This window comes from Ovis aries, chromosome 26, assembly GCF_016772045.2.
Source record: "Ovis aries strain OAR_USU_Benz2616 breed Rambouillet chromosome 26, ARS-UI_Ramb_v3.0, whole genome shotgun sequence".
Lineage (NCBI taxonomy): Eukaryota > Metazoa > Chordata > Mammalia > Artiodactyla > Bovidae > Ovis > Ovis aries.
Window position 1 is genome coordinate 37,545,632 of NC_056079.1, and position 15,296 is coordinate 37,560,927.

A 15,296-nucleotide genomic window follows, 5' to 3' on the forward strand; every position below is an offset into this window, starting at 1 on the left:
TACTAAACTCATTTATTAGTTCTTAATGGGTTTTTGGTGAAGTCATTAGGGTCTTCCATATATAGTATCATGTCATCTGCAAATAGTGAGTTTCATTTCTTTCTTTCCAAGATGGATGTATTTTATTTCATTTTCTTGCTTAATTACTTTGCTAGGACTTCCAATACTGTGCTGTATAAAAGTGGCAAGAATGGACCTCTTGTCTTGTTCCTGACCTTTGAGGAAAGGCTGTTACATTTTTACTGTTGATTATGATGTTAGTGGGCTATCCTGGTGGCTCAGACGGTAAAGAATCTGCCTGCAGGGTGGGAGACCTGAAGAATCTGCCTGCAGTGTGGGAGACCTGAGTTCGATCTCTGGTTTGGGAAGATCCCCTGGAGAAAGGAGTGGCTACCCATTCCAGTATTCTTGGCAGGAGAACTCTATGGACAGAGGAGCTATAGTCCGTGAGGTCCAAAGAGTCGGATGCGACTGAGTGACTTTGAGAGAGAACGATGATGTTAGCTGTGGACTTATAGAATGTGGCCTTTATTATGTTTAGGTACATTCCTTCTATTCCTAATTTGTTGAGCGTTTCTATCATAAAAGGGTGTTTGAATTTTTTCTGCATCTATTGAAATGATAATAAAATTTTTATTTTTCATTCTGTTAATGTGGAGTATCACATTTTATTAATTTGCAGATGTTGAACCATCCTTGCATCTTAGGGATAGATCTCTCTTGATCATGGTGTGTGATCCTTTTAATGAACTTGTGAATTCAATTTGCTAGTATTTTGTTGAAAATTTTGCATTATGTTCAGGGATGTTGGCTTGTAGCTTTCCTTTCTTGTTGTGTTTTTGTTTGACTTTGGTATCAGGGAAACTTGGCCTCATAACTTTGGCAATGTTCTCCCTTCAATATTTTGGAAGCATTTGAGAAGGAATCACATTAATTCTTTAAATATTCAGTAGAATTCATCTGTAAAGTCAGCCACCCTGGGTTTTTATTTGGGGAGATTTTTGACTACTGATTCAGTCTCCTTGTTCATTATTTGTCTGTTCAGATTTTCTATTACTTCATGATTCAGTCTTGATAAGATGTATGTTTCTAGGAACTAATCAATTTCTGTTATCTAATTTGTTGGTATGTAATTGTTCACAGTTGTCTCGTGATATTTAGTATTTCTGTGGTATCAGCTGTAATGTCCCCTTTTTGTTTATAATTTTGTTGATCTGAGTCATTTCTGTTATTTTTCAAGATAATAAGCTGAAGGTTTGTCAATTTTGTTTATCTTTTCAAAAGAAACTTGCTAAAGCAACTGCATAAGCAGGCTTGTATATAAGCTCAGAAACTAGAGAACTCTAAATTGTTTTAAATGCCTGCTATGGAAAACGAGCTAGGAATATGCTTAGCTTTAAATTATTTACTATATTCATATCCCTTTAGTAAGTAGAAGTCATAAGCAATGTCAGTATTCAGGGATGTTAGATATAAATTTTTAAGTTATACATTAAATATATATTTCTGTGTAAATTTTTAAATGTGCTTTTTTTTTTTTTTTTTAATGAAGAGCTTTTGTGGAGTGTCACATTAAGATAATTTCCTTGCAGCGGTCAGAAGATATTGATATTAGAGTAGATCACATTAGACAGCAAGATCTTCTATCATTTTTAAGCCAGCAGTTCTAGGAAATGCAAGTCAATTAGAGAAATTAAATCTCCGTTGAAACAGTAGCTTCCTCAGGTCATTTTAACCTCTGTCAGCAAGACTATGCCTAACTTGGAGGAGACCCCATGCATCAGACTTATATTAAGAGAAAGGAATTGAAGGAGAAGCTCAAGAATTTTGTCAGTCAATAATTACAGTTCAAGAAGAAAAGAGAAGAAATAATTATAAGTAATCCTGGGGCCATCTGGAACTGCAGACTTTGATTCATACAAAGAAATTACATAGTAAAAAATGTGATGCTGTGAAAAACCCCGTTTCTTACAAGGCAGTAACTCTTGTCGTTTCTGTGTTCAGTTGCTTAGCCGTGTCCGACTCCTCGCAATGTCAAGGACTCTAGCCTACCAGGCTTCCTCTTGTCCATAGAATTTTTCAGGCAAGAATACTGGAGTGGGTTGCCATGCTCTCCTCCAGGGGATCTTCCCGACCCAGGGATCAAACTTGCATCTCTTGCGTCTCCTGCATGGGCAGGCAGATTCTTTACCACCAGCGCCACCTGAGAAGCCCTTGTTACTCTGGACATGCCGCTAGATACTACATTTCTTTGTATGGATAAGTGAAATATTTCAAACCAAATTACATCTTATTTTCTGCAGTGCTCTTTTTTTTTCTTTTACTGACATATTTGTGATCTTCTGTAAAGCTTGGGTTTGTGCCTGAGAAAGAGTTGACTGGGGCGTCTTCCTGATTGGGGAGGGAGACCCACCCCAGAGGACGAGGTGGTGTCCTGGGGCAGCGCCTCCCACAGGCCCTGGGTCTGAGTCCATGGACTCATCTCCTGACTCATCCAGTGTTTACGGAGGTGCTCTGTGTCCCGTGGGCGCTGTTCACTGCAAGCGCTGATAACCCCTGACGATAGAGGAAAGGACAGCCCCTGTCCTGCAGGGTTTAGAGGACAGGCCGGGGGGGTCAAGTGCACAGGGCGCAAGATAAGGCACTGGGTCCCGGAGGATGGAGGACAGACTGGCCCTGACGCCTGGGGGCCCAGAGAGGACACCTCATCCCACGGGAGGGTGGGAGGGGATGCCGCTCGACAGGGACCACGAGGATCGGGGGGGATCTTCTCTGGAGTCCGTGGAGGAAGTGGATCCCTGGGGAGGAGACCGCGGAGCTGACGCAGGAGGTCCCTGCATGTCCACATCATCCATGCCCGTCCTCTGGCGGAGAGGGTGGGGATGGACAGAGCTCAGCACGGCCCCCCGCCTGTGCGCCTCTGCATCTGGGCTGCGGCCTGTGGTCATGCTGTGCACGTCCCCACACCCACGGCCCACTGCAGCAAGTCGGTGTTCCGTATTGAACACGCCCTTGCTTTTGCACAGCCTCTTTGTACACGGTCCCCGCGCCGCCGGCAGGAGCTGGTGCCCACTCCAGTATTCTTGGGCTTCCTTGGTGGCTCAGCAGTAAAGAATCCACCTGCAGTGTGGGAGACCTGGGTTCGATCCCTGGGTGGGGAAGATCCCCTGGAGAAGGGAACGGCTACCCACTCCAGTATTCTGGTCTGGAGAATTCCATGGACTGTAGAGTCCATGGGGTTACCAAGAGTTGGACACGACTGAGCAACTTTTTCACTTTCACTTCAGACCAGGGTTTGGGGAACCAGGGGACGGAACAGATGAGACTGACCTCTCTGTGGGGCACGTGTGCCCCCCCGGCCCCCAGCACCCCAGACCTGCAGCTCTTGCTCAGTCATCTCCCTGCCGCTCGCTCAGCCCCCAGGCGGCTTATCCTCCCCACTGTCAGTTCAGTAAGAAGGTGAAAGTGCTAGTCGCTCAGTCGTGTCCGACTCTTTGTGACCCCACGGACTGAGGCTACCAGGCTCCTTCGTCCATGGGATTTTCCAGGCAAGAGTCCTGGAGTGGGTTGCCACTGCCTCCTCCAGGAGATCTTCCTGACCCAGGGATGGAACCCGGGTCTCCCGCATTGTAGGCAGACGCTTTACCGTCTGAGCCACCAAATATACATAATTTATTTATTTTTGGCTGCGCTGGGTCTTCCGTGCTGTGAGGCCTTGTCTCCAGCTGTGGCGAGCGGGGCTACTCTTTGCTGTGTTGCTCGGGCTTCTCGCGGCGGGGCCCCCTCTTGCTGCGGTGCCTTCTCTCGCGGGGGTGCCTTCTCTCATTGGGGTGCCTTCTCTCATTGGGGTGCCTTCTCTCCTCAGCGGTGCCCTCTCTCGCGGCGGGGCCTCCTCTCACGGCGGGGCCTCCTCTCGTTGCAGGGCACAGGCTCAGTAGTCGTGGCGCACGGCCTTAGCTTCTCTGTGGCATGTGGGACCCTCCTGGATGAGGGCTTGAACGCGAGTCTCCCGCGTTGGCAGGCAGATTCTTTACCCTGCGCCACCAGGGAAGCGCTGGTAGTTGAGTGTCTAACGCTGCCGGTATTATTTTGACTATTCCCCGTGACTCGACTTTGTGTGAATGTGTGACATTCCACACAGTAAGTAGCAAGTACGCTATCTGTGTGAATATTTGGAATGTCAGCACCGATAAACTGTAGGCTATTTGGGACGAAAATCCTGCGTGTCTTTTAACGCAATTCAGGGACCTGCCTTCCTCTACTCTTGGCAGAAGTTACTTGCTGTTGTTCAAATAGGAAGCATTTTTTCTATTTGAAACCTCTAATGACAGACTTTGGGAAGCCTCTGGGAGGAGGCACCTGAGTCATGGGTCAGATACATCTGAACCGGGATTTGACGCTTCAGCAGGGCAGCCCTGCCTGCCCTGGAAATCAGCTGACGGACGGCCCCGTGGGCTGGGCGGGCCCCACAGAGTGTGGACTGTGAGACTGTCCAGAGCAGAGATCTGCTGCAGCTGAGAGGAAGCCGGGCCCCTGGGCGGGGAACGCAGCCTGGGAGGCTGGCTCAGACGGACAGGTGGAGAGTCAGGCATCTCTTAAGGGTAGAACCGTCCTGGAAAGTGACCAGGTAGGGCAGGGGGAGGTAGGCTGCAGAAACCTCCGGGGGGGTGGGAGGATGGTGAAGGGCCACATGTCAGCTGGACGTCTTCTCTGGGGACAAGGAGGCCACGCCATTCCTTTTGGGGGAAGCCTTGGGACGCACCTCAAGGCGCACCTCAGGAAATAGGATCCGGGGCCACCTGCCCGGGTAGAAGAGTCGAGATGGAGTTCCGAAAGAGGAGCGTTCCCCTCACGTAGAGCAGGTGCTGGGCTGACTCACCAGCAGTAGAATCTGAGCCTGCAAAGGGCCCGAGCGCATCCATGAGGCTTGGCAGCGAGAAGTGGACTGCCCCGGGTAACGCGGGGCAGGGCTGGACTGGAGTCGTTCGTCCGTGGACACATTTAGTCCCCAGCACCTGCCGAGTACCCAGTGGGGCTGCGTGGCTCCAGAGACAGCCCAGGGCTCCTGACTCACCCTCCAGTGCTCCACCAGGCACCGGGCCTCCTGCCTTGTCTGGCCTTGGACTCAGACAGGGTTGGGCCCAGGTTTCCAGGATAAAACGCAGCCAAGCTCACGCCCAGGTCTAAAGGGAGGTGGCCGTTAGGAAGGGGCAGCAGAACTAGCTCCGCTGATTCAACTGCACGTGTAAAGCTCATGCCTCTGCATTTGTGTTGGCCTTCACCCAAGACAGTCACAGACATCAGACAGTGGGTGTGGGTTGTTGCAGGGCCTTCCCTGGTGGCTCAGATGGTAAAGAATCGGCCTGCAATGTGGGAGACTCAGGTTCGATCCCTGGGTCGGGAAGACCCCCTGGAGAAGGGCATGGCAACCCACTCCAGTATTCTTGCCTGGAGAATCCCATGGACAGAGGAGCCTGTTGGGCTACAGTCCACGGGGTCGCAAGAGTTGGACACGATTTAGTGACTCAACCACCACCACACGGGTTTTTGAACTTCTTTTGAGGCATCGAGATTAGAGAGAACTTGGGGGGTGGGATAGGCTGGGTTGAGGGAGGGCTCAGAGCCAGGGGCGAGGAAGCCATTGGGCAGGAGAGGTGTGCACACCCAGCAGGAGGGGGTGCTGGCTGGACACTAGCCCTGCACAGGCGGACTCGGGCGCTCCTTGGGACCAGAGTGGGTCTCTGGTTCTCTCTGGGAGAAGACAGCCCCTGTCCCACTCGGTACTGGATGAATTCCTAGAACGTTTGTTCAAGACATGCCCCATTTCAGAAGGTTCTGGGCAGGAACAGCCAAGTGAAGAAACACCTGGACTCCATTACCCAGCCCTGTGCTGGTAACAGACTGGTTGATGCTTACCCAGTGCTTTATGCTCTTGGCCATGCCTGCCTCACGGATAACTCTGAGCAGTTAAGGAAGGTGTCGTTATTCCCGTTTTGCAGATGAGGCAACCGAGGCTCCAGGAGATTGATGGGCTTGCTTAGATCACAGCCTTGATGCACAGGAGAGCCAGGCCCCAGACGCCCCAACCTTCTGAATCCCGGCGTCGTGTCCTTGGCATGTTCGGCTGCTTCATCTGTGGGTGGGAAAGGGGGTCCAGGTGTGAGTGTCTGGGGATAGACCCAGACCATCCTGCTGGGCTCCTGGACTTCAGTACTGATGAGGAACTGCTTGGTGGGGCCATTGGAGCGTGGCTGTATTTCCTTGGCCAATGGTTTTATTGGCTCCAGGGCCACGGGGTTGTCCCAGGTCCTGTTGCCTGGTCTTCACAGGCTCGTGTTCTCTCCCTCACATTAGCCATGACAGTTGTTTTCAATATGGGAAGAAACAAGAAATAAATTGGTACTTATACTGGCTCAGACGGTAAAGAATCTTCCTGCAACGCAGGAGACCTGTGTTCCATCCCTGGGTTGCAAACATCCCCTGGAAAAGGGACAAGCTACCCACTCCAGTATTCTTGCCTGGAGAATTCCATGGACAGAGGAGCCTGGTGGGCTACAGTCCACAGGGTCGCAAGGAGTTGAACATGACTGAGCATCGAAACACATCAAAACTTCACTAGATATTTTCATGCCCTTAATCCCAGTGCCCTCGGGTCTCAGAGGACATGTGGTAAGATGCTGTGGGCCTTGGCTGTGCATTTTCCAGGGAGTTCTGTCCTGCGAGCCTGGGCCCCTGAGTGACGTGTCTGGTCTCCCCTTTCAGAGCCGCCAACTTCAGGAACTTCACCTTCATCCAGCTGAGCGGGGAGTTCTCTCGGGGGAAGGGGCTGGACGTGGGCGCCCGCTCCTGGAAGGGCAGCAACGTGCTGCTCTTCTTCTGTGACGTGGACATCTACTTCACCTCTGAGTTCCTCAACACCTGCAGGCTGAACACGCAGCCAGGTGGGCTCCCCTCCCGGGCACCCTTCTTGGCACAGCTCGCTCTGACCACCAGCTCCCACATCAGCCTTCAGCCCCCCGGTGACGGAGACAGGGGAGCCGTCTCACCGATTCCTCCTTTGGTATTGCACTGGGGCCTGTCGGCCACTGTAGCTCTGGGCTCTCAGTCCCAAAGGCGTGTTCATAACCCCTTTTCTGTTCTCTCCTGGGAGGTCAGCTTCAGGGGACAACCAGGAGCAAGTGGGGTGGGGAGGATGTGGCCTGACACCACAGAGGGGTGCGTGCCCCCAGGGCAGGAGGGGCCCCGAGCAGAAAGAACCCACAACCCAAAAACTGTTCTCAAAGCCTGGAGCTCAGTGGCAAAGCCGACACTCAGCTGCTCACCACTGGAATGGCTGTGTCAGTTGTTAAAAAACCTGAGATGATTTTGTGCCAGTGGATAAAGAGCAGCCACCCTGGGCTCCCTCAGTCTGTTCCTGCCTGAGGTCACCCTGGCCGACTGCCCTGAGAGCCAGTAGTTAAAGGGTTAAGATCTGGCAGGGCAGGGGGCACTGAGACCCTCGTTCACACCCATTCCCTCTGGTGGTGTCCCATGCTGGAGCCACTGGCCGTCAGCCCTTGGAGCATCACCCCTGTCCTGGGAAGTCAGGAATCCAAGTCTGTCCATCTGGTCTACCTGCTGCAGTTCAAGGATCTGTCAGGGTCTAGTGAAGAGAAGCAGGGACGTGCATGCAGACACCAGGGGTGCGTCCGAGGGGTGAATATAAATGATTAAGCCTAATAGCTTTATCTGTCCCTTTAAGCGAGTGTTTGTTTTCTGATCTGCAGGGAAGAAGGTGTTTTATCCCGTCCTTTTCAGTCAGTACAATCCTGGCATAATATACGGCCATCACGATGCAGTCCCCGCCTTGGAGCAGCAGCTGGTGAGTGCTCTCCTTGGGGCCTGGTGGGGGGTGCTCTGTTTCATGTCTGTTGTCCCCAGGGGCACCTGGCCACGAGTGGAGGTGAGTGGAAATCTGGGGGTTGCTTCCTTAAGTGATTTGTAAGTTTGGCAGATTTTCTGGCCTTTGCTCCAGCACCTCATCCATTAAAAAGTACTTGCAGTATTTAAAAGTGGGAAGTAAATAGGAGCAGTACCTTACAGAAAGGTAGTTTCATACCTTTATAGCTTTCTTCTGGCATTTTTGAAACCAGTATCATTGTATTATGGACGAAGCACGTTTTCCCTTTATTATTGCAGAGCGCTACGAGGTAAGAAAGCTGAGGTTCAGGCTCTGATTGGACAGGTAGAAAATGGAAGTTAGGAAAAGGTGGCTGACCCCCCGGGGACACAGTGAGTTAGGGACGCGGGGCAGGTCACCGCTCCCGCTTACCGTTCCATTAGCATCGGAAGTGTCACCGGCCAGGTGGCTTTCACAGGAGTGTGGGAGGGAATCTGTGCTGAGATCCTGGTGCACAGGTGAGGGGTAGACACAGCACCGAGGCGCTCCTTAAGCTGAGATGTCTCCATTGGTCCTTTCAGCAGAGAAACCGCGTAGGTTTCAGGAAGATGGGTGAAGGCAGCAGAGGGTCCCTGTGCCCCTGGGTTGTTGTCACCTGGCTACCATCGTCTGCAGGGACCAGGGTGCTTGTCTAAAGCCGATGCTGGCTTAGGCTGTGGGCGGGGGCCACTGCCTTGGAGGCCCCATCCCTTGTGGAAAGGTAAAGCCACACTCTGTCACCTCTCACGGTGAACAGAAGCCTCCCTGTGACCCTGAGGAGTGCTGGAGTCCCCAGTGCTTTCCTGCAGCGTGAAAGGACGCTGCTTTCATTGAACACGTGTTCTAAGAAATTCTTTTGGAGGGCCGATTCTGTGCTGAAGCTTCCAGATGTAGGAAAACCTGTTGTCTCCCATACCCTCTCCCCCATCATCCCGGGTCCCCTTCCTGTTCTTCTCTGGCAGCTGATACAAAATGACCTTTTCTGGAAAGTTCCAGCTTGGGCTACTCCAGGCTGGACAAGGGTGATTCTGCACCCCGTCCCAGTTGGAGCCTGACCATCGTCCTCTCTTCCCCCAGGGAAGTTTGAGTATCGCAGCTTCTTTGTCTGACTCTGCGTGCTGTGTGTATACGCAGGTGCTTCGCACATCAACACTGGAGGAGTTCTTCACTCCCCAAGAACCAATGTTTACCTACTTAGGGGTGCTACCGCCCCTGTTGAGACAGAGAAATTTCACATTTCCTTTCCATAGAGTTCTTAGCTTCTCATAGGGCTCCAGTGGAATCAAATTCCAGGTTTATTTTCTTTCAACCATTCAGAATAAAAGTTCCTCTGAGTTTAAACAAAGTACTGCTTTGCATTTGACAAATGGGTTTCATGGTTCAGCTTCAAATCAAGGCCTTACTTGCTTGCAGGGAATTCATTTCATTGAACGGTTAAAAGTTTCATCCTTTTGTTGCCATTCCTGTAGGGAAGCCAGAGGTTCTGGTCAAACCAGTTTCTCGGATCCTCAGAATGCATGGTCAAGTCAGAAGCAGAACTCAGATTGCTGTGTCCACAGCTCTGAGGCCTCTGAGCTCTCCTGCAACCTTGAACACTCACCTCCAAGTCCACCTGAGACCCTCACTCTTTCTCCTAGACTCAGCCTGGGTCGCACAGCCAGCTAGAGCTCAGGTCAATACCGGGATTCACTTACCTAGTGTGGTGGAAACAGTTTTGCTGGAGATCTAGGTGAGAACAGAAATAGAAGGGAAATGTCAGAGAACATCCAACCCCAAGAGTTAATTCGGTGGAAAGTGGACATGTGGGTGCAGAGAGGGGCTAAAATAAAAGGTTGTGATTGGAGGTGGGCGAATTAGGAAAGACTTCCTGCCAGGGGTTCATTTTGGCTTGAAACATCCAACACATTCATATTAATAAAGTCTCGAGAGCCTCTGCTGGAACACGTCAGTATCGAGGGGAAGGCAAAGCTCAGATGCAGAACTCGGCTGTGACAGGTGACGGCCACGTCCAGACAAGAGGCAGGCTTTGCCAGCAGCCCTGCCGATGTGACTTGGGTACCAGTTATCACTTCTGGCTGTTGCCTGTGACATTGGATGACACTTGATAACATTTGCCTGCAGACAAAGGCGAGAAACCAAATTTAAGGGGACTTCTTTTGTGTTCGGGTTACTTCTTTCTGTACATTTGAGTACAGTTAGTAATCAGCATTAAGTGAAATCATGGGATTTCGTACTGTTGTTTGACCTATTGAGTTTTAAACCTGAGATAGGCCTTGCTGATGCTTTAGTGTAGAAACAGCCTTCCAAGAAAGGAATAACCCTAATTTAAATAAGTGCTACTTTCAGACATCCCCTTTCCTGGTTTGAGCCTTATCAGTTCCTGCTGAGGCCCCCGGCAAGAAGCTGTCAGAAATCCTCTCTCCTTATGCTCCAGTCTCTCTGTCACCTTAGGCCAGAGATACGATTCCAAAACACAGATTAATTCTATTTAAAAAAAAAAAAAAAAATCTTTGAGGACTTCGCTGATGTTCCAGTGGTTAAGATTCTGCGCTTCCAATGCAGGGGACATGGGTTCGATCCCTGGTCAGGGAACTAAAATCCCACAGGCCCTCTGGTGTGCTCCAGATGAAGTGTTCAAAGCCCCATCTGTGAAGGGAGAAGGAGCTGCCTGTCTTCCAGACGTCAGTCCTCCCACGGGGCCTGGTTTGGGTGCCCTCTGACGTCTCAGAACAGAGCTGAGGAGAGATTTCCTTGCTGGTCCCGGCCACACCAGCACAGCCCTGACCCCTGATTCCTTTGGGGGTGAACTGCCATCCACAATCTGACCCTCAGACTGATCACAGAGGAGTTGTCTGCGACCCTGGCACCCGGGTGTGACCTGCTGCTCTGCCAGGCGAGCAGCCCTGCCCGGGGTCTCCCGAGCTGCCCGCCCCGCCCCCCTGCCCAGGGCCATCTCCTCTCCAGCACTGAGGCCACGATGCGTGGTGTGCAGGCGCGGCCTCAGCTCTCTCTGCTTAGACCCTTCTCTCTCCTTTCGTCCAAAGAGGACTTTGCCACCGGCCTGAATTTCAGTTTAAACTTCTAAGAACTGATAACTGGGCCTGGGCCATCCTTTCCGTCTGTTTCTGCTTGTTCCACTAGCAGACTCTCCCTGCGAACCGAGAGTCCCATTAACACATGCTGTGTCCGTGGCCTTGGGGCAGCTGGCATTCTCTGCCTGCATGGTCCCGTGAGGACTGTCCCACTCGCGTCACAGGGAGAACCTTGCAGCTCAGGGGCGGTGCCGCTTGTTCAGAAGCCTCCCTGCTGGAGCGCAGGTCGGGGACTCCCTGACTGCAGCAGCGAAGGTGGGGGCGTGTTCTCGGTTCCCCGTGCTTCCAGGGGGCAGAGGGTCTGACTTTGGGTCACAACTCCCAGGACTGAGTCCTGATCCAGCACGAAATCCTTCAGAAGAGACTTCATGTTTTAATGCAGGTAAAAGGAGACTGGTGGAGAAGTGTGAGTTACTGCAAGTCTTGGAGCAGGTGGCAGTTGAGTCCATTTCTTAAACCCATTCTATGAAAGCCCTGGCTTGCGAAATACCTTCCTTCTCAAGAAATGGTCTCCGTCACGGCCACGATGGTGCTAATCGGGGCTCGGGCCTGGCTGGCTGAGTGAGCGAGTCATTCCGTCTCCCAGCCCGAGGCCCATGCACACACGGTGCAGCCTCGGGGCCCAGACCCCCAGGGGCCTGTGGCAGGGTAAGGGGCAGCCTGGCCCCGAGACCCACAGACCAGGGTGTCCGCTGCTCACTGCGTGATTCCTGGCCCAGGGCATGCCCTTCCCGGAAGGTGTTTACGGAGCATCCCAGGACGTCAGCGGAGCATCGCGCCAGGCCAGAGGCAGGCCTGCAGACCCCAGGCCTGTGGGGTTTCTGGTGACATGAGGCCAGCCAGACGCAGCAGCCTTGGTTCTGGGGAGCCTGTCTCTGATGTAGCGGAAATATTCTGCCTGAGTATTTGTAGTTTGGTTTACCTTCTGACCCAGCATGCTTCCCGTGTGACTGCGGGGAGCCGCCTTCCTGCATCGGTGGGGAGAGGCTGATCTGTGCTTGGCGTTCGGTCCTGCTCAGAGGTCATCACTCCCGTCGCGTGGCCACCATCCCATGGGGTGTGGCCAGCACAGCAGTGCCTGCTGGGCATGGAGATGGGGCTGGCGGAGGGGCAGGCGGCCTTGCGATGAGCAGGGCGCTGGAAATGGGTGCGATCCCGGCCAGGCGATGCTGCCCTTCCGGCATCACCGCCGTCTGCAGTCTCCTCCTCCTCTGATGTGGTGGACATCGCCTGTGTGTGTCACTGTGCCCTGTCCGGGAGCCGGGGGCAGAGGTTCTAAGAAGTCGAGCCATCTGCTCGGAGCCTAGGAAGGCGGAAGCCTTTCTATCTGTGGGTCAAGATCTCACAGTTCTGGGGGTCTCCTCAGTGGGTGCCTAGGCCTTGGGCCGAGCTCCTCGCGGCTAAGCGTTTCCTACCCAAGCTGTGTCTGTTTCCGGTGGCCGGGTACTCTCCTTCTCCGGCAGAGGAGTGACTGAGGGCCAGCGCCTGTGCATGGTGGTCTGGGGGCTGCAGGTCTAGCTGTGAAGGAGCCTGGGTTCACCAGTGGTGGTGGGTGGGTGCGCACGGCAGATAGTAACAGCCCATCAGCAGGAGCGCTTCTGGGAGCCATGGTGTTTTCAGGGAAACAGTAAACCGGCTGGCGGGACGCGAAGTGGGAGCTGATGCTGGCGGGGAGTCAGGGTGACTGCTCTCAGCGGAGTCCCCATGGTGGGCGACCCTGGCTGGGTGGTGTCCGGTGGGTGTCCAGCCTTTGGAGGCCTGTGAGCCTGGCACATTCACGGGGACCCAAGACAGGTGGTGCAGCCAGGAGCAGATCACCTGGGGCCTCTGTGGGTCTCGGAGGCTCCCCACAGGTTTTATTCTGATTGCCTGGGGTGGAAGGAGCTAACCCATTGCAGGGCTTGAATGGGGCCGGGCTGTGGTCTGACGCACACTTGAGGCCCCTCAGGCTCCAGCTGAAGGGTGTGGCCTCGGCCAGCGTGCCCGTCTGGCCCCGGACGGAACCTGCTGAGGGCACCACCAGGTCCGTCCCCACGAAGGGCTGAATGTCCACTCACTCTTCCCACACCGGCTTTCCGTGGCCTGCGGGCTTCAGAGCCCGCGTTGAGAAGTGTTGTGTAGCTCATTCCCCGCCCACAGGTCACCTTCGTCTGTTGCACTATCCCCAGGCGAGGGCCACAGCTTGCCAGGCTCTGCGTCCACTCAGCGGGTCCTGGCCGGCCACCTCCGTAATCCCTCTTTCTTCCCCGGCGCTGGGCCTTGTTTTTCCCACTTGGGGCTTTCTCTCAAATTCCAGGGAGACCTCTGCCACACGTTTGAAGTTGGGGTGCTGGCGTGGCTCTCTCTGCATTTTTCCCCAGGCCTTGTCCCCACTGCCAGAAGAGACAGGAGCCATCAGCTGCAGGAGAAGCAGCGTCCCTGCCACCACTGGGAGCAGAAGCCATTTCTAAAAAGGGACGCAGTGGACATTTTCCTAGTCTTTCCTGCCCTGTGAAATCTCTCCAGCTGATACTAATAAATTATTATTGTTGCTGGGGGCTTATCCTGCAGCAGGCCTTTGTTCTGGAGTCGAGCTGGAAGGACACAGGCCCCCTCCTGGCCCTTCTTCTCCTTGGTCTGGTTCATGCCAGGCAGAGTGCCAGTGACCTCTGTGTGTGTAGATTGCAGTGGAATAAGGTGGTCTCATTGGTTGCAGAGTAAAGGGAACGTTAGGTCCATCACCGCTTCTGCAGGCCATTTGTTGAGTGTAGTCTAGCCTGTGGAGTGGATAGAATGGAGTTCCCCTGGTGGCTCAACAGTACAGAATCCGGCTGCAATGCAGGAGTCCCAGGACAAGCATGTTTGATCCTGGGCTTGGAAGATCCCCTGGAGGAGGGCATCGCAACCCACTCCAGTATTCTGGAGAATCCCATGGACAGAGGAGCCCGGTGGGCTACAGTCCATGGGGTCACAAAGAGTTGGACAGAAGCAAGGACGCTTACACTCACGAACAGAGTAAGCCCTCAGGAATGTGGGCTCAGTAGGGAGTGAGTGTTTGGGTGCTGGGCTGGTCGAGCCCTCAGGGTGACTTGGCTCAACCTGCTAATTAAAGAAGAGGAAACAGAGGGACCGGGGGTCGGGGGAGGGCGCCTGCCTGAGGGACGTGGGTCAGGATGTGCCGTTTCCAGTTAGTGGGGACCCAGGCCCGGCATCCCAGGTGGAGACCGCAGGCGGGAGGGGTCCCTGCTGGGGGGCCTCCTTTCCTCCCAGCACCTATGTGAGCTTCCAGAACGAATCCGGGAAAGTAACCAGTATGGTCACAAATCTGTTTCCAGGCTTACTGCAGCCGCACGTATATAAATAACAAAAAAACACCTTTGAAGTCTTGCTGCTCCAGCAAGTATGTTGGAAATGGACTTTTGAAGTAAGACATGCACAGGGCCAGGCCTGGCTTTTTACAGCTGCATCCTCACTCAGAGGGGACCCCCTCCCCCAGCTACTCAGACTGGGGGAGCAGATGGTACTAAAGCAGTGCGTGGATGAGTGGACAGAGCGTGTCCCCAGGACCTGGCCTCACTGAGTCCTTGTCCTGGGCCAGCACTGCTGACTCGAGCTTTCTTTTCATCCCCTGAGGGGGTCCTGTTCGCGCCCTTGGGCCAGGATGGCTGAGTTCCAGGTCCTTCTGTCTCCTCCTTTCAAACGTCCCCCCCTGGTGCTGGGCTGGACACACACAAACGGCTTTTCCATGGTGCTGCCCCAAACCGGCCCTCCCCACTGGTTTCTGAGTGTGTGTGTGTGTGTGTGTGTGTGTGTGTGTGCAAGCCTACACCTGGAAACACCCCAGCTAGAGGTGCCAGAAGTCACTGGGCCTGTTGAGGATGGGGGGGTTGCTGTGCCCGGTCGTCCGCGCCCCCGCCAAGGCGTGGCTGTGTCAGCGGCCCCCCCTCCGTGTCCACTCCGTCTCCCTCCGTCCAGTGATGGCACTCTCCCTGCAGGTCATAAAGAAGGAGACTGGATTCTGGAGAGATTTCGGGTTCGGGATGACGTGCCAGTACCGGTCCGACTTCATCAACATAGGTGAGCCCAGAGCCCGTTCCCCAATGGAGACCGTGCAGGTCCCTAAGAAGGCTGCTCCCCGGGAGGTCGCTGCATAAACGTGGCTCCAAACCAAGTCGCTCAGGGCTTGCCCCTGCTCCCTCTGCACAGACCGTCCTCCACGGGGAGGGGATCCCCTGGACGGAAGGGTTGGGAGGGTCCCAGTTTCTCTGTGCTGAGCCTGTGAAAATCCTAGACATCACTTCAGGTCC

At 53.7% G+C, this 15,296-nt stretch overlaps 1 protein-coding gene across 29 annotated transcripts in view; it reads left to right on the forward strand.

Annotated features, from left to right (window-relative positions):
- The window catches only part of CSGALNACT1 (chondroitin sulfate N-acetylgalactosaminyltransferase 1), a 336,716-nt gene that overhangs the window by 317,708 nt on the left and 3,712 nt on the right, over nt 1-15,296 (forward strand). For all 29 annotated transcript variants that reach the window (XM_027962570.2, XM_060407077.1, XM_060407076.1 and 26 more), the window contains 3 exons: nt 6,763-6,941; nt 7,767-7,861; nt 14,985-15,066. In XM_027962570.2, the coding sequence (XP_027818371.1) occupies nt 6,763-6,941; nt 7,767-7,861; nt 14,985-15,066 (356 nt within the window). The remainder of the gene's footprint in view (nt 1-6,762; nt 6,942-7,766; nt 7,862-14,984; nt 15,067-15,296) is intronic.